At 32.1% G+C, this 19,562-nt stretch overlaps 1 protein-coding gene across 1 annotated transcript in view; it reads left to right on the plus strand.

The window, feature by feature from the left end:
* Nucleotides 1-425: 425 nt before the first annotated feature.
* Nucleotides 426-19,562, plus strand: part of LOC128166033 (sacsin-like) — a 47,318-nt gene continuing 28,181 nt past the window's right edge. The window contains exons 1-5 of the mRNA XM_052830946.1: nt 426-483; nt 770-853; nt 5,596-5,687; nt 9,806-9,919; nt 10,012-10,159. Coding sequence (XP_052686906.1) covers nt 426-483; nt 770-853; nt 5,596-5,687; nt 9,806-9,919; nt 10,012-10,159 — 496 coding nt within the window. The remainder of the gene's footprint in view (nt 484-769; nt 854-5,595; nt 5,688-9,805; nt 9,920-10,011; nt 10,160-19,562) is intronic.

Genomic DNA, 19,562 nt, shown 5'->3' on the forward strand with positions numbered 1-19,562 from the left:
CCGTACATCTAAAACATCCACGATAAAATACAACTCAATGTGTTTACGCAGGTTAATGTTAAATACATTCTTATTTTAAAAAGAATATACATGTAATATATTCCGTATATTTCAGAATAAACAATTTATCAAAACAGCAAAATGTTGGGCGAGTAGTAAATTCTTTTCGTAAATGGTATAAGGTAATTACAACACTTTGTTCCTTAGTAGAAGAAATATTGATAGTTTATAATGAATTAGATAATGGAGAATGAAGAAAAGTCTTATAGCAAAATATGAATCTTTACTAATCATTAATGACAATTTGGGAATTTGAAACATATTATAAAATACTGATAGTGTACTTTCCACTTAGTTTGCCATTTGTTATGAAATCTGAGAATAAAGAAATACTTTCAGGAAAATCAAAAAAGCAGAATATTGAGATGAGGAATATAAAACCTGTAAAACTTCTTAAACCTGACACTGATTCTGAGAATAGTGGTAAGTACATAGACTTAATTACTAGTTAAATCAAAACTATTTGTGTAAAAATATATCAGCACAATAGTAGACCATGACCGAAGCACAATGGAAATCTGCAGACTCTGCAACTACTAAAATGTGATCTAAGGGGAGTTTCAAGAACAGTCTTATAGCAAAATATGAATCTTTACTAATCATTAATGACAATTTGGGAATTTGAAACATATTATAAAATACTGATAATGTACTTAACCACTTAGTTTGCCATTTGTTATGAAATCTGAGAATAAAGAAATACTTTCAGGAAAATCAAAAAAGCAGAATATTGAGATGGGGAATATAAAACCTGTAAAACTTCTTAAACCTGACATTGATTCTGAGAATAGTGGTAAGTACATAGACTTTATTACTAGTTAAGGTAAGGTTTGCGGCTTGCATTTTTTAGAGGTTGTACCAAAGTTACATACCATTTTGTTCACTATACTAAAGTCTTTTTTCTCATGAAATTCAAATGAATTTTGCCCGTCCCGTTTTGTAACCACAGAAGGTCAAAGTTCATGATTTCCAATTTTCATTTGATGAAATGTAAACAATTTCGTGAAAATATGTATGATGCGGATTTCGTTTTCGTGGAAATTGATAAAATGCTTGTGTCCTCTTATTTTTTCATTGAAACAAAAAAAACCCGCGAAATAAAAAAAACCTGAAATCAATTATGACGTCATATAAATTTTGACGTCATAACTGAAATAAAGGGAAGTTGGTGTTACGTCACAATGAAAATATGTTAGTTATCTCCCTGTAACCGCAAACCTTACCTTAAAGAGGTTCGATCCTCTGATTTTGGTTAGCCATTTTGTGTCACCTCTAGTCTGGAAATTCTGTGTCATATATGAATTCTACTTGTAAATTCCTTTTTTACAATGCCAAATAAACTCTATTGAATAAAATAGTGAAGAAAAAATTCCATATTTAGAGAGTGTGGTAAGGGACTATATTTTGTGGCGGAAGGTTTTTAAGAAGAAAATGAACATTTTTCATAACTTAGTTGTTTTAGAGTACCGTAATTTTAGCTTTCTTATTTTCCGTGCAGACCAAATTTTCAGATAGTTTATGCATTGGGATATCTTCGTATTGTTTCAAAGAACATATTTCAACAATATTTCAATATTTCTATCGACATATATTGGCATGTTTAAGTGATATTTCATAACAGTAAAGAAAAAATCAACTCCAATTCTCCCCTAAAATTAGCTTATTTTATGCCATATCTCAAAATTTACATTATAGACCCATACTTTTGGTTTTATTTTCTGAATATTAAAGTTCCTTTTGACAAGTCTGTCATAATTTGAGAAAAAGTTTGAGACTTTTAAATTATTTAATTGCATGTTGAATCGTTTATGAATAAAAGTAGTATTTTTTCAGTGCAAAAAGGTCAAAATATCAATAAGGTGAAAAATTTGCAAACTTTTTCATTATGATAATTTTAAATTTATTAATTCTAAATAATGTAAATTTGTATTTGACACCATGGTTCATTTCGATAAAAAATTATAGAGGGAAAGCGATTTATGTGCAATTTGCATTCTCAGTGCAGAAAGGTCATATTAAATACACCGTAGCACCAAAAGGAGCATATAGACCCCAACATTTTGTTTTGAATCTTGGTTCAGATATGTGTGTAGATATTTAAAAAATACTTTAGAAAAAAACTTAAGAGACTTTTGATCGCAGGATCCAACGTCCTTAAATCAAAACTATTTGTGTAAAAATATATCAGCACAATGGTAGACCATGACTGAAGCACAATGGAAATCTGCACACTCTGTAACTACTAAAATGTGATCTAAGGGGAGTTTCAAATACCATATCGAGCCCAGTAATTGCATAAGATAACATATAATATGAGTTAAGTTGGTGGCCTAAATGTTTCTATAATCGAATATCATGATATGAGGCAACGCCCAAACAACTCAATTTTAAGGAAATCAAAACAATGTATTTTATTAGCTCACCTGAGCTGAAAGCTCAAGTGAGCTATTCTGATCACTTTTTGTCCGTCGTCCGTCTGTCCGTCTGTCTGTCCGTCTGTCTGTCCGTCTGTAAACTTTTTACATTTTGAACTTCTTCTCTAAAACCGCTTATCCAATTTCAACCAAATTTGGCACAAAGCATCCTTATGGGAGGGCGAATATAAATTGCAGAAATAAAAGTCCGATCTGTATTCAAAGCGGAGAAAACCTTGAAACTGTAGAAAAAGGGGGATGCATTTTTAAAAATCTTCTTCTCAAGAACTACTGATTCCAATTCAACGTAGTTTAGCATAAATTATCCTTATGGGAAGGAAAATATAAATTGCAAAAATTAAGGTCTAATTCTGTTTCAAATCTGAGTTATTACGAAAATAATAATAAAGGAAAGGCGTGTTTCAATCAGTTTAATAGGCTCGGATTCGGCATCCGGTAAAATGGGTAGACAAGACTTGGCCTGGGCAAAACAAAAGATAAGCAGTTATTAATCTGCCAATCTCATTAAAATTTCAGGATATTTGATGGACCAGTATATTTGTATTTGCTGTAAATATTGCTGCAAAAATAATGCGTATTTGGAATTGACGATTGCCGATCTGCCCCGGCTTTTATTTTGCCACGGCCCGGTTTTGCTTACCCATTTTACCAAGACTCGTATTCCATACTTCTAAAACGAGGTTCTTTGTTTAAAGCAGCCATGACATTATACGAAAAAGGGTCGATCTGACTATGATGAATTTGCTTGTTGTGCAACAGTTCGCGTATGAAGGGAAATTTTTGAAACATGAAAAATATATTGGTGCCGATTTTGTGAAGTAAATTGAGGCTAAATATTTCAATGCGTTGACAGTTTTCACACATGACGTTGATGTTAGCTTGTTCTGATTTTCGTTTCGTTTTCATTATTTATGCTTTGTAACCTGGAAACTGTCGTCTGTATTTCGTGATTTTTACGTATCAAATCAAACAGAGACTTCGGTAAATCAAACAGTTACGTTAACTGTTTACCTGCGCAAATTAAGCAAAATCTGATGTAGGAGTACTGAAATACAATTCATTCTATCGGTAATTCGGCATTATTTTTTGCGTAATGGTAGATTAATGCAATAGGTTTTTGTTGAGATGCTCGGCATTTTCTCTAGTTTATTCAGTTTAAATAGAGTTTGATATCGCTTACGGAAATATGTAGGTATATACATGTATATATATGATTCATTTCGAAAAAATAAATTGTGTTCTTTATTTGTTATACATGTAGTGCATGTTTCTTGTGTTTAATTGTTAACCATTTTTGAGTGTTTGCTTCGAATTATAAGCAAGATACAGAGATTTGCTAACAATTCTATGTTTGTACACAGATCTTAAAAGCTAAAGATTAAATCAAAGTACTGATAGTACTGAAAAGCGCTTACCCAGCTTCTGTATGTATATAACAGATATATGTATATAGCATTTCAGCTTCTGAATACGCACTATATTTCCTCATCACTGCATGACAGTCCCTGCAATGATGTATGTAAGCCCCGTACATTAATTTCACAATAACCCGTAAATTAGATTCACAATAGCCCGTGCAGTTATGTGCATAAACCCCTGAAACTGGTTCCCTAACCAGTTTAAATGATGTATACTTTTGCTTATAAGGGGCGGTTATTCGATGCACCAGAAGTTGAAGTCTAACGACAATAAAGGGCTGAGCTATGCTTAGCGCTTTAAAAAGTAAAAAAAATTATCAATATTTATTACGAAAATTTTCAAAATCTGTTATTCCAGAAACCAACTTATTGAATTGTAAACTTAACCTTTTTAGCTCACCTGAGAATGGGGCCACAATGAGGGGGGGGGGGGGGTCGAAGTTTAACAAATGAATATATAGAGTAAATCTTTAGAAATCCTCTTCTCAGAAACTAATCGGCCAGGAAAGCTGAAACTTGTGTGGAAGCATCCTCAGGTAGTGTAGATTCAAAGATGTGAAAATCATGACCCCTGGGGATAGGGTGGGGCCACAATGGAGGGTCGAAGTTTAACATATGAATATAGAAAGTAAATCTTTAAAAATCTTCTTCTCAGTAACTAATTCAAAGGCAAAGCTGGAACTTGTGTGGAAACATCCTCAGGTAGTGAAGATTCAAAGTTGTGAAAATCATGACCCCTGGGGGTAGGTTGGGGCCACAATGGGGGATTGAAGTTAAACATATGATTATATATAGTAAATCTTTAAAAATCTTCTTCTCAGAAACTAATTAGCCAGGAAAGCTAAAACTTGTGTGGAAGCATCCTCAGTTAGTGTAGATTCAAATTTGTGAAAAGCATGACCCCTGGGGGTAGGTTTGGGCCACAATGGGAGGTCGATGTTTTACATAGGAATAAACAGAGTCATCTTTAAAAATCTTCTTCTCAGAAACTAATCAGCCAGGAAAGCTGGAACTTGTGTGAAAGCATCCTCAGGTAGTGTAGATTCAAAGTTGTGAAAATAATGATCCCCAGGGGTAGGGTGGGGCCACAATGGGGGGGGGGGTCAAAGTTTAACAAAGGAATTATATAGGGTAAATCTTTAAAAATCTTCTCAGAAACTAATCAGCCAGATGATTCTTTATAATTGTTAAGACTTTGGCCCCAGGACAATTCTTTGGCCTCACGAGAAGGTTGAGAGTTTACTGTACGTTTATATCCCAAATATAAACTATTGTTAGGGATCTTTTTGAGAACTGCAATACTCAACACATGATATGACTATAAAATCATCCTGTTAGAAAAGGGACTAATGATTATAAACATAAGAATATCCAGGGGAAAATGGATTTTATTTATACAGGATTTACATGAATTATTGTATATTGTCCAGATAGTTTGTATTATGACTCCATTGAGCTGATTTTATCATACCTATTGTTCATCAGGTGAGCGATGTGGCCCATGGGCCTCTTGTTATATGATTTAGTTTTGATATATCGTTTTCAAACACAATGAATATTTCATATCATTAGACATGGAGAGCAGCTATTTTTCATTTACACCCTTTGTTTCTTGGAATGTTTTACAATAAAGTTTTTTATTTAATGTTAAGGCTAAAATTTATCTTTTATGGTTGATTCAGATGAAGACTATACGGGTTTAGAGGAGCCACCTATTCGCAGACAACTGCAAAATATCCTGAGGCAGTATCCAGATGGACCACAAATCATTAAGGTAATATAATCATATATATGTACAACAGTTAACAGATTGTCAAGTTTCAATCTGATTAAAATATAAAACAATCTGCTTAAAGGTCTCGTCCAAACGACCCGAGAATCTAAATATATAAAAATAATGTCGTAACCTTTTTCGACCAATCAAAATTCGCATTTCTTAAATTCTGACGGGAGACGATGTACCAATAACAAAAAGATGCCCGTGTCGTTAATTCATTACGGCTTTTTCAGTGAAGTTTTTAAATGTTTGGAGAAACGAAATACCACATACAAAGCACATATTGCACTACCATGTGTTTTACTGGGAATCGAGACTTCAATCGACAAAGCGCCACCTTGACTGGATGCTAATATAAGATTAATTTTTTTGCTGAGATTCGTCGGCCGCTATATGATTATTTTATAAAAAGATAGTTCGTACATGACCTCTAAGGGGGTTATTTCAGATGTTCAAGTACGGAAGCGTATCAGAGTAGTTTATTTTTATTAGATAAAAAGTGTTATCAGTATAATTTCAAATAATCAAGTCACATGTAGATAAAACTCTTTAAAAAAAGGTATGTATTTCATTTTTTGATTCTTTAAAATTAGAGCTTATAATAGCTGTAAACGAAGATGGAGATCTATATTGCAATTTTATATGTTTTGGTAGTGTAATTTCATGTGTGTCCATATACTCAGTCGAATCTGGTTTCATACTTTTTATAAAAAAAAAACAATTAGAGGCTAATACTTTGCACAAATATTTTGAAATTATCTTAACATGTAAGATTCTTGCGACCATGGTCTTGCGTCCTTTGACGTAAAGGGTACCATTTTAATCCTTTTTTAATCCAATTTAATGTTGTTTTTAATTTAATCAAGTAATTATTTCGGAAGTAATTACGTTGGTCTTAATTTTTTATTTAATAAAGTGCAACTTTCTTTCGAGCGCTGTGGTCAGCAATTTAACTCTTTAAGTAAATATTGTTTCACTGATAATGAATCATTATGAAATCAAAGGATGTAAATAAGTAAAAATGAAATTCCATTATCGTTACGTTATCTTTAAAACAAAATATGTATTATTAAAAATGTCATGAAAAAATTATCCAAAAGAATGACAATATCAACAAAATGTGTTTCTTATAACAATAGCGCTTACATTGATTGTCAATTTGCTACACATGATGTGCATTTAAAAGCAAAATGTGTTACACATTTGACTACATTCATGAAGCAAACAATTTTCCGAATTCGGTAATTTTGTTCCATAAAATACGGGTTTAAACTGAAACAACAATATATTTAGTCATTCAGAGTTGATAGAGTTGATAAGGAAATAAAACAACAGAAAAAATGATCATATATCGATAAAGCAATGCAAGAAAACGAAGTTTTTATCCGAAAGTCTTGTTTTTCATATAGCAGCTTGATTAATAAATCGTTCAGGTGTGAATTCGGGGTTTCCCCAAATATCTCGAAAACTACTTATACGATCGCAGTAAAATTTTTATGATGTTTTTACACATAGATCTCCATAATATCAAAATTGACCACACTGCAGGTACACTTTAATCATTGTTTATAGCTATGGCAGCCAAATTTACAAAAATGAGCTAAACATGATTTCACATTTAATAAGTTACGTTTATCGACTGCTGAAGGGGCATGGTCACGATTTTGGACAAAAATTATTTTTCCAATTTTAATATTTACAATGCTTCAGAAAGGCATTTTGATTAGGAAGCCGAAATTTTAGTGTCATTTGTTGAGTTATAAGCGGGTTACAGAGCTTGAAATTCTTCGCTATGTAAACAAAGTGTTTGTTAACATTTTGAACGTTGAAGTAAAAATCTCAGTTTTAAACCTAAAACGAATGTGTTAAACGTTAGAAACTGTTTATATATGCTTAAAATAAATGAAAAGATACTGTAGACAAATAAGCTAGAAAAAATATTTTTTACTTGTATATTGAATCTACATGTATGTAAACAAAAACAGGGCACGAACCTTGTTTACGAGACAAAGAATTGTGAGCCATGTATCTTGCTTATAACTCTACGAATGACTCTCAAATTTTATTTGATCATTAGAAATGCATTTCTAAAGTATTGTAAATAATAAAAACATAAAAACAGAAATTGACCTAAATCGTGACCATGCTCCTTTAACTATAGCTTACTAACCGCAAACTATAGTAAATGTTTATTATAGTTTCCACCTGTAAGACTATATCTAACGGTTGTAAACTTTAGATAACGAATGATAATCTAAGATCTGTCTGCAAATAATGTTAACGATAGATTTTGCTGATAAATATAGATTCACATGTGTAAACTATAATTTACATTCGTTAACCATAGTTTAGAGTTGTTAATCATAGTTTCACAATCGTAAAACTATACTTATCAGATAAATCATGTTTTGCAATCGCAAATGATTGTTTTCAGTGTAAATTATAGTTTTACACTTCTGAAACATACATAATCACGTTAACTATGATTTACAAATGTGAAATATAGATTAAAGGCGTCAAATAAAGTTTCACAGATGATAAACAAAGTTTAGCGACTGTTAACTTTAATTTAAACTATAGTTCACAATTGTTTTTGTTTACTGTAGTTTACGGTCCGTAAACTATAGTAACGATTAGTAAATTATAATTAACGATCCGTTTACTATAGTTTTCATCTTAAAACTATATCTAACGGTTGTAAACTATAGTTAACGGATGATGGTCAAAGTTTATTTGTCTGCAAATAGCGTTCACGACAGATTTTGCTGATTCACATCTGTAAACTATAATTTACATTCGTTAACTATCGTAACGAGTTGTTCATCATAGTTTCACAGTCGTCGAACTATACTTATCAAATAAACTACATGTATGTTTTGCAATAGCAAATGGTTGTATTCAGTGTAAATTATAGTTTTACACTTCTGAAACATAGATAATTGCGTAATTTATGGTTTACAAATGTGAAATATAAATTAACGGCGTTAACTGTAGTTTTTTGTCCGTAAACAATAGTTTACAACCATTAAATCTAGTTTATCGACTATGAAACTTTGATTATTTAATTTTTGGGAATTTGGCGTGCCATATATTTCCTCCTCAACAGGGCATATGTCCAACAAAATGCGCACAGCATTAATGCCATGTACAAAAGTAGTTCTAGATAAGATAGCTTAAAAGGTTCTTCTTTAAAGTTGAAACTTTGAGGTATAGCGCCTTTTCCCATTATTTCGCCTACACCTGTGTTTGGACGGAAAGTACATTTTACTAAAAATAGCTTCAGGTACCTAGCTGTCGCAATATGATTTTCGAAACCTAAATACTGGTTTTATAATGGTAACTGAAACAACTTGTTTGTTAAATTCGGGAAACTCTGTGTATAATGTTTATTGATATCTTGAACCGTGATAAGTTAAAATAATTCAATGGATCTATGTACATGCATAGTGTTAATAAAGAGATTTGTTTATATAGGGTGTGCTAATACTCTGACTGAACTAAACAGTCAAGATAATTTTTTAAAAATCAGAAGATTAGATACATGTTACTCAATCTCTTTATTATTGTCATGTTTCAATTACGTGAAACAATATATTTACTACTTGGTGGATTCGATCCAGCGACCACAAAATCAAAAAGATATCCGCGTTACCACCAGGCAACGCAACTTACATTTTCTGAAGATGTATTTTCATAATGTATGGCTATATACATGTTTGTATTAGAAAAGGCACTAATTAAAATATTTGTCTAGTTTTCAATACGAAGACCACGTTAAACCGAAACTAATTCAATGTAATCATGCACTACAATACCTGTAGAACATAATTTTAGTTGGATTTCTTTGGTTTAGTGTGGTTTAAATAGTCAAATATCCAATTTTTTATCGTATACTAACAACTTTCCTATATATTCCTAACAAAACCTGAATATTTTAATGATGTCATGTAAGATAATTAAGACTCTTCTTGTATGGAAATTGTGTATTTGCGTTTCTTTGAATATATTTAAACTAAATATTGTATGATATAAAAAATCTCTGATATTTGCAAAGGTACTATATTTGAGGCCAAATCGTATATCAAGTGCGCTATACCTCTTTAAATATTTTTAAGGAGTTGGTACAAAATGCTGAAGATGCCAATGCAAGTGTTTTTAAAATTATGCTGTATACAAAAAACACCATGGATGAATGTGAATTTGATACCAAATACAAAGACATGCTGCAGGTGAGAATTATCTAGATAACAAATTGGGGTGTCATATATTAATAAATGTCTTTTCATTAATTGTTTATTCATAATGCCGTTACTATTTTCAGGGACCTGCTTTGTGTGCTTTTAATGACGCTGTTTTTACGGAGAATGACTGGAAAGGCATCAAACGCATTTACACAAGTGTCAAAGAAACTGATGTTTTGAAGATAGGAAGATTTGGGTTGGGATTCAAGTCTGTTTTTCATATGACAGGTGCCATTTTTAAACATATATATTCTCCTTTAATTTATTAGAAACCCCGTAATAATGTCGATTAGACATATCTAATTACTGCCTTAGTTTGATCCAAAGAACTGAGATAGATTGAAGAGAATTAACAGTATTAAACACGTTGGTTAACTTTAAACACAGTATAGCTCAACACAAAGTTGACATGGTGTTTAGTTTTACATATTTAAATATAACTAGACTTTGACCCGTGCACGCACGGGTTGACATTGCATATTATATCGGGCATTTACAAAAAAGATACATCGAAACACCATAAATTGATGACATTTGCATAACCAAACTTCAAGCCTACAATAATGCTATGAATTTCACTACTTTCTGCTGAGTTGGAATAATCTGTGTCTCGGGAAAGGCCTTCACCACAGTTAAAATGCCTCCTATATACCCGTAATGTAGCAGAAAATTGCAGAATTGCTCCAAAACGATTTTGGAGAAAATTAATAAAGTTGCATTGAAAATAACAGTCAAATTGTTCATAACAAACCATTTTAAAGCTGTAAATACCTTTCTTCGAAAAGTTTAATTTTATAATTGCAAAATTCAACATATTTCAACAGCGTTTTTTAGACACCATGTTAACATTCGAAACTCTCGGAATTTTTTTTATAGTAAATGCACTGTGTAAGAATTATTTCCCGTATTTTCGTTGATGAACAGAAAAATTTTCCAATGAAAATTAACACGCATTTGTTCTATCGTTTCCAAGTTTATCCATGCAAATGTGGTATTGTTGAAACATAAAATAAAGAGCCTCCCATGGGTTAGTGTGAATGTAATGCGCATGCGCAAGATTGTAAAATCCAAACAATTCAGATGATTTCCGAAATTTTTTGAGGAATTTTCATTGATTATTACTTAACGAAGCTTGATTGAGAAAAAATAAAAACAAATTGGTAACTTCAAGTACCAGTGATGTTTAAAATATATAAAACAAAGGACAGTACTCTTCCGATTTATCGGTGTTAAAGCTAAAAAAAAATTCGAGTGTATTATTTTAATATAGTAGTATAGATGTGTGGTGTTTAAAATCGTTATTGGTATTTATTGATACCTACACAAGCATGGGATAGCAAAATGGCATCCTTTCGAAGAAAATGCAGGCTTGACTTTTGAATTAATTTAAGGTAGAAAGACGATTTGGAACTAGTTTAAAAACGTATATTTACATTTAGTGTATGAATATAAATAAATGAATACACTTTTCTAATTTATGAGCACAAATATAAGCGTCATCACGTGTTTTTGGTATATTTATTTTTGTAAGATTAAATGAAACGTGCTACCTTACATAACCATTTTGATATTTCCTTTTAAATCATCATTAAATTTTATCTACTTCTTAATAAAAAAGATTTTTCTCTACACAGTTTCTGGCACTCTATTTTTAGTTGCGGAAGCAAACTAAAGAAGATGTTAATATGGCTGTTCCATGTATGTTTCATATCCCTGAAAAACATCGTAAATCATGGCTTTACAGCAACAATACACATACATTTTATACAAATAGACATCTATATATATATATATATATATATATATATATATATATATATATATATATATATATATATATATATATATATATATGTGTGTGAAAAATGTTCAATATTTTTTCTTAAGAACTGCTATTCTGCAATTTGTGATAGAACTATGCAAACATCTTCATATAGAGTATATTCTAAATTGTTCAAACCATGACCCCAACACTTGGGCTCAAAAGAGGGTCTGAATTCAACTTAGAAATATATTGGGAAATGTTGAAAAATCTTTTCTTGAAAAATACAATTTTGCAATTTGATATATTACTTTGCAACTTTCAGACTATGTTATTTCAACTTGTTCAAACCGGTACTCTTTGACCAAAACTAGGGCCCCAAAGGGGTCCAAATTTCAACACAGGAATTTATAATGAAACTATTTTTGGGAGTTGATTTTAATCAACTCTCCTATGCAGTTACTCAGACAAACCGAAAGTGAAACAGTGTTTGAACCTCAGCACAAATCATTGCTGCTGACAAGACTTAGTTCTTGAAAATAATTGATAAATTTGATGTAATGTATGCTAAAGCATTGATTTTCAAGGAAACTTATTTATAAATACCTTGAAAATAGTCAGATTTTAAATGGTACGAACAATTTAAATATTTTTTGTAGTCGTATGTATTCCTACGCCAGAGTTCAATATAGTCTTGTTCAACTCGACGCTCGGCTGTCTCCTTAAATCCTTGTCGGAGATTTACGGTCAGCCGAGCGTTTGGTTGAACGACGAGACTAGAGTTCAATATTGCTTGGATCTGTATAATTTTCGAGAAATATTTCTATTACTGATACATAGTTTGATTGAATTAATTGTATTTTTAAATATTACTTAACATGATTCATATGGGGGTTTCTCGACATTTTTGTCGAAAAAGTCCAAAAATTCATATTTTAAAAATGTGCGTAATTAAATTAGATACTACATGTACTTGCCATGCAAAATAACATATCATTGGTTTGAAAATAAATAAACATCAACAAAATCAACTACCGTCAGTTCTTCAGTACGTTGATTAAACCTTCTCAAGAACTACAGTGCTACAATTTATTTGTAATGATATTATGCAAGCATCCTCAAATAGGTTAGGTTAGGGTAGGTTCTAATTTGTCCAAACTGTGACCCCTGGACCAAAGGGACCCAATGAGGGGTCAATGTTCAACAAAAAGAAATAAATAGGAAGTATGTTCAAAGATTTGTTTCTCAATAAAAACAATGTTACAATATATGATATTACTTTGCAATCTTTTTCATATTGTATACATTCTTAATTATGTAAACCTTGTCTCCAAGGTCAAAACTAGGGCCCCAAAAGGGATTCAAAGTTCAACAAGAAAATGTTTAAAAATCTTTTTCTCAGGAATCACATTACTACAATTTGTATGCTACTAACCAAGAATACTCTATATTTTTATACTCACACCAAAGACACAGTGACATACTATTGATACATGTATTTAACAATCATTTATTAGCAAATCTAAAATGATTTTCTTAGGTTTTGGTCATCAAACTTTATTAGTTAATATATCTTATAACAACCCCTTTTCATTTTTAATATTTAAGCACTGTGACCATTGGGACGAGCGCAGATTTTTTTGTTTTAAACGCAGACAATAGCCTAAGGGTCCGCCTCTTACTTTAAAAATTAGAATTAAAATTAAACTAAACGTTGCGTGCTCGGTCTCACTTATAGCGTCATGTTTCGTACATAAAGCGTAAAAGTTGTCTTGGGAAGTAGCCGAAGATAAGTGATTCCGAAGATTTTTATTTCTTTTTTCAATTCTTATCTCTTTCATAAGTTGATAAATTTCCTATTTATCCTTTATTCAGTATCTAAAAGATCTGTTCGTTGATGAAATGTTTCTTTTTTTCATCTATTTGTTTGATAAGACATACTTTAAACTTTTTTATATCCTGATTAAAGCCCTTTTGGAACTTATCTGGTTTGCATAATTAATTATTTTCATGTAAATTGCTTTCCATTGAAAACTTGGAAAGTATCTCCTCATAATAAAGAGTTCCAATAAAAATAATCCTGATTTTAACCGAAATTGGTTTCAATAATCATCTATACTACTAAATTAGATTAATAGACTCGAATTTTTGGGCTTTAATACTGAGAAACCGGAAGAGTACCGTCTTTTGTTTTATACATTTTAAAAATCATTGGCACCAATTAGATTACCAATTTGTTTTCATTTTTTTCTCAATCAAGCTTCACTAATTAATAATCAACGAAAATTCCTTTAAAAACACGGGAAATCATCTGGATTTGTTTGGATTTACAATCTTGCGCATGCGCATTACATTCACGCTAAATCACGGGAGGCTCTTTAGTTTATGTTTCCACAATATCACATTTGCATGAATAAACTCAGAAACGATATTACAAATACATGTAAATTTTCATTTCAAGGAAATACGGGAGATAACTCAAACTCAGTGTATTAAATATGAAAAATCCCAAAAGTTTCGAATGTCAACATGGTGTGTAAATTCGAAGCAAGTAAAATACGTTGGTGAAAAAGTGTTGAATTCTTCATTATCATGAATTAAATTTTAAGATGAAAGATATGTACAGTCTCAAAATGGTTTGTTTTAATTTAACTGTTATTTTCAATGCAGCTTCATTAATTTTCTCAAAATCGTTTCGGAGCGATTCTGCAATTTTTTGCTAAACATTACGGGTATATGGGAGGCCTGTCCCGAGACACAGTTAGAGTATTCTAACTAAGCAGAGTGTAGTGAGATTAATAGCATTATTGTGGGCTTAAAGCTTGGTTATGTAAATGTCAACAATACGGTGTGTTAATGTATCTATTTCGTAAATGTCCGATATCATATGCAATGTCAACCCGTGCACGCACGGGTCAAAGTCTAGTATTTAATTATGCCCCTTTCTTTGCTCTTCAACGATTGGAGTTGGACTTGTAATTTTAATAAATTTATACAGGTAAATGCATACTCTAGTATCTCGCACAAATGCCTCTTAATGTGCCCTATTTTTTTTTCAAGAAAGCTGGTCAAAGTAGTAAATAACATATTATTGGAAAAAGTTGAATAAATATGAGGAATGTGTCGTCTGACCTTAATGATTGACTTTGTCGAAAAAAAAATGGCGGCCAATATGGCGGCGCTCATGAGCTGGAAGAAAATTGTTCAGCCCTTAGTACCCCTGATTCAGCTTCTTTTTTCACTGATTTTCTTATATCTACGGGTAACCATTAATCCTCGCTGCGTTCGGTATAAACGGATTAGACTGGAGAAAGAGGTCACAAAAACTAACTTTTACCTTCTATCACTCATTACCAATATTGTTCAGATCTAGGATAATAAGTCAGTCATTTGATACATACAAGAATTGAGGATGTGATGTTCTAGAAGTAGATCTTAAGGGATTCCTTTTTATCTCACCTGAGCCGATGGCTCGAGTAAGCTTTTCTGATCAAAATTTGTGTCCGTAGTCTGTCGTCATCGTTGTCGTCGTAACATATTTACATTCTCACCTTCTTCTCCAGAACCACCTGGCCAATTTCAACTAAACTTAGCATAGAGCATGTTTGAGAGAATGGACATTCAAGTTTGTTCAAATGAAGGGCCCGGTCCCATTCAAAGTGAAGTGAAAATAAGATGGGGTGTTTTAAAAATCCTAGCCGTTTTCAGAGATTTTCTTGCAGGAAAAGTTTTATCATGTTTCAATTTTGTCTCATTTACCCTTATTGCCGGTTGGCAAAGTTAAAATAAGACTATAAATTTAAAACAAGTTTTTTTAAATAAAATATTTTCAGGGAATATTAAATAGAGGGGAAAACTTTACAAACAAGATAAGGGAAAATAACGTGAAGTTAAAATACTTTTTTGTAGTGTTAATACTTAATTTTTCTGTTATAAGAACAGAATTGTTCAAAAGTTTTCAATAAAAATATATTGAGAATTGTTTGATATCATCTTGACTTCAGTCCTACAACATGTGAAAATAAACTATTCTAAATTGTTCAAATTGTGACCTTTGGACAAATACTGCGACCCTAAGCGGCCCTCCAAACTTAACATGGGTCTCAGGTGAAGATAAAAATCAGTAAAGGAATGTGTCGGTAAAATTCTTTTAAACAATTTCCTATTTAGATTTCCAATGCTACAATTTGCAACGTTGTTATGTGTTAACGCATCCCAATTCTTAATTGTTGATACAGCTACCACTGAAACATTTACACCGGCTTAAATATTTATATTTGGCCTCATAGAGCTACGTTAATTAGAGATAACTGCTTTTAGATTAGTTAAGACCAATGTTACTCAGGTGGCCCTTTTGCCTCTTTTTGTTTAAATTTATGTATAAGAATTTTAGTGGTTTTAAGATGTTTAAGAAAAATCCCATTCAAAAAATTGAGACTGATTCAAGAACATATACTGTTTTTTCGGGTGAGCGATGTGACACATGTGTCTTTTTATGACGTCATCACGTTTTAGAAAATCAAACCCTGTTTTTATGACAAAAAAAGGCTTACCCAAAGGGTCTCATTAACTAGGATAATGTTTATTATACAAATATGGACTCAATGTAGGTCAATATGCATTTATAATGACCCAGTATGGCAGATATTGACCGAAGATACATGGACACAACTCCTGAACGTGCACTTATAGTTTCTGACATTAGACGTTTTGTACTTTCCGTAGTTTGATCCGAGTAAGTTTTCAAAGAACTTTCGGGTTTGTGCCCTGTAACACTCATGATAGGTCTACACGACACGCATGCTTCGTATAGAATGTGAACAGTGGTTGCCCGGAGAGAATGATTGGTATAACGCCTCGATAAGGAGGCTGCCTCACTTATGACACTCATCATGTTACCCATCTTGTTGTGGCTTAACACCACATTATTGAGGTGTACGTTATCCTTTGGTACCGCACGCGGCTGCTGAAATAAAAAGGGACACTGTGGGTTCAACTCTCAGATTAGTTTTACAAAGCTCCTGAAGGGACCGCGGTCACTATCTAAAAAAGATTAATAATTCCCAGGGTTTTTTTCAATGTTCTTACAATTTTAATAAAACTTTTGTTAACTTAAATATAGTATAAGGACATACCTCTTTTTAATACATTCTTCCCTCTGCTTTGCAGCTGTCATCTTGATGATTTTTGGTTTGTTCATCAACATACAGACATCCGTTTCCGTTAGTGCTAACAGAAAAGTCTGTCCGTCGGAGAGTTCTTAAATTTTCAGGGCCCCTCTGCCAAAATGCATCATGATGTCCACAAAGACCTATCATATATCAAAATATTTACATTCAGTGTATATGTCCCCTTTCGTCTGCATTGGAAATCTGCGACGCTCAATATTCTATGAATACACTTTGCTAATTCATGTGCCTTGAGCACAGAGATAAACGTCTTCACGTGTTTTGAGTATATTAATTTTTGTAAGATGAAATGAAACTTTCAATCTTACATAACCAATTTGATATGTACTCTTGAAAAACAATCTTTAATATATATCTATTCCTTAATAAAAAAGATTTTTCTCCACAAAGTTTTGGGCACTAAATTTTTTGTCGCGAAGCTAACTAAATACATGTACATGTAACATGTTAATATGGCTGTTCCACGTCTGTTTCATATCCCTTACTAAACGCGTAAATAATGGCTTTAAAGCGGCAGTACACAATATTTGATACAAATAGACATCAGTATGAAAATATAAGTATAATACGAAAGCCGAGAAGGATCATTCGAGATACGAGATTCAAAATACGAGATTCGAAATACGAGATTCAAGATTAGTATCTAAAACATGTTTAAATATAAATAACATAAATAATCAGTCCAGGTTTCACCAATAAATATAAGCATTACTTATCGTTTTTATGTATACAGGCATACACTAGTACTATGATTATAAACTAATCATTGAAATATTATCACATCATACGGAATAATTAATTAATACAAATTGATTTTCCCTTTTTTTGAGTAAACAACTTCTTATGAGTCTTACTTTTGGCATTGTTTTCAATATAGAAGGATACATATTCTGTACAATTAAAGGTAGGGATAACAAGGTGCCAATTTGTTCACATTGCCGATTTCTTGTGCAGAGAACAGTAAACTTTTAAAAATTTGATTGTGCATGAATTTTTCAAAATCTATTGTTGTAGTTTGTTTTAATTCATTCATTGATATATCAGCAAGAAAGAATAGAAGGTAAAGACAGGCATATGTATCACACCCAAGTTAAGTGTCTCTGTAGTTTCCTACTACCTCCCCACCCCCCCCCCCCCCCCCCCACGCATCAAAATTGACAATAATTGCATATAAATCATACAAAAGTTTACTTTGTATGTAAGTAACTCTCTAAAGATGTAAATAAGCACTGCAGAGATGTGTGTACTTAATATACTACTACATTACACTTAGCCAGATAAAATGTAATCAGGGTGAAGCTACAAGGGGCGAGAAGTGCTAATTTACCAATTTGTCGCCATACACACAGAACACCAAATAAAGAAACTGTGTGTGGTGTGGGTAATGCATAGAAGATGGCGGCAAATTATCTCAAATAACCAGTGCGGAAACCAACAAATAGGCTGTTATTTGTTACCTATCCTGCAAATACATTTGTAAAAAAAAAATGTAATCGTCACATAACATAGCCGATTAAGTTAATGTTTACATATGGTCAACGTACATGTAATTCTAATGTACATGGAGGCGGACGTGTCAGGCGGGGATCCAGAAAAACTATTTCCAAAAATGATCGGTTGAATTACCAATTTGAAAATTGTTTTAAACTATCGCGCAGGTCAAAATGCATGATAGAAGCTATGTACAGTGTAATTGGAAACTTTCATTTTATATCAATATGTAGTATCACCTATTATAACAAATGAGAGTATAGCCCAACTGCCACAAACAATACATGTCTTTTACCGGCACCACCCCCTCCCCATAAAAAATGAACCATTGTCGTTTTATTTGCTAAACGTGTGTGGTTCAAGATTTTTCTAAAGGACATACCCGATTAGAATTGAAAAATGAATCGTTTAAAACTAATTTTGTCAGATTTTTTTAGATTCATTAAGTTATATTTTGGTCCATTTGGGTAAATAGATGCACCAGCGCAGCTCTAATTTATATATGATCAGGCCATAAATTCGAAATATTTTCAAAAATTAATAGCTTTAAAACCAGTGCGTAAAAAAATGAAAGTCGAACTCGATGAGTGCTAATACCTGTGTTGAATGAATGGTACAGTAGGATATGCGCAAAAAAGTCCCGTCTACCCTATATATATATATATATATATATATTGGAACATTAAATCCGATTATAAGAGTCAAATTTAATCAAGTACGGGTATACATATATATTATCAAAAGTAAAACTACTCATAATTTATCTATATAGTGCATCGTAATGGAGCTAAAATTCATTTGCCGAGCCAAATCAAAAAAAAAAGCCTGGAAAACGAAGAGAGAACGAAGTGGGGACAGAATAACTGACAAATTAAATTTGGACTATATAGCCCCCCCCCCCCCCCCCCGAACAGTACAACATCCGCACACAATTTAAAGAAAATTTCATGGTTTTTTTTTTTTATCATTTTAGCTAGCTAATGTAAGACATCACAATTACCCCAAACCCCTCCACGGAAAAGGAAATGCTAGGTTCAAAATAAAGCTTGCTAGTTGGTCTCCCCTACCCAGGCTACCTCCTCTCTTTTCTCCTTTGAGAGGCTTAATTGTCTGTATATGCTTGTATCAAATCAAACAATTTCAAATTCTAAATCAAAATTGAATATGACATTACAAATATCCCTCTCTC

Source organism: Crassostrea angulata, chromosome 10, assembly GCF_025612915.1.
Source record: "Crassostrea angulata isolate pt1a10 chromosome 10, ASM2561291v2, whole genome shotgun sequence".
Classification (NCBI taxonomy): domain Eukaryota; kingdom Metazoa; phylum Mollusca; class Bivalvia; order Ostreida; family Ostreidae; genus Magallana; species Magallana angulata.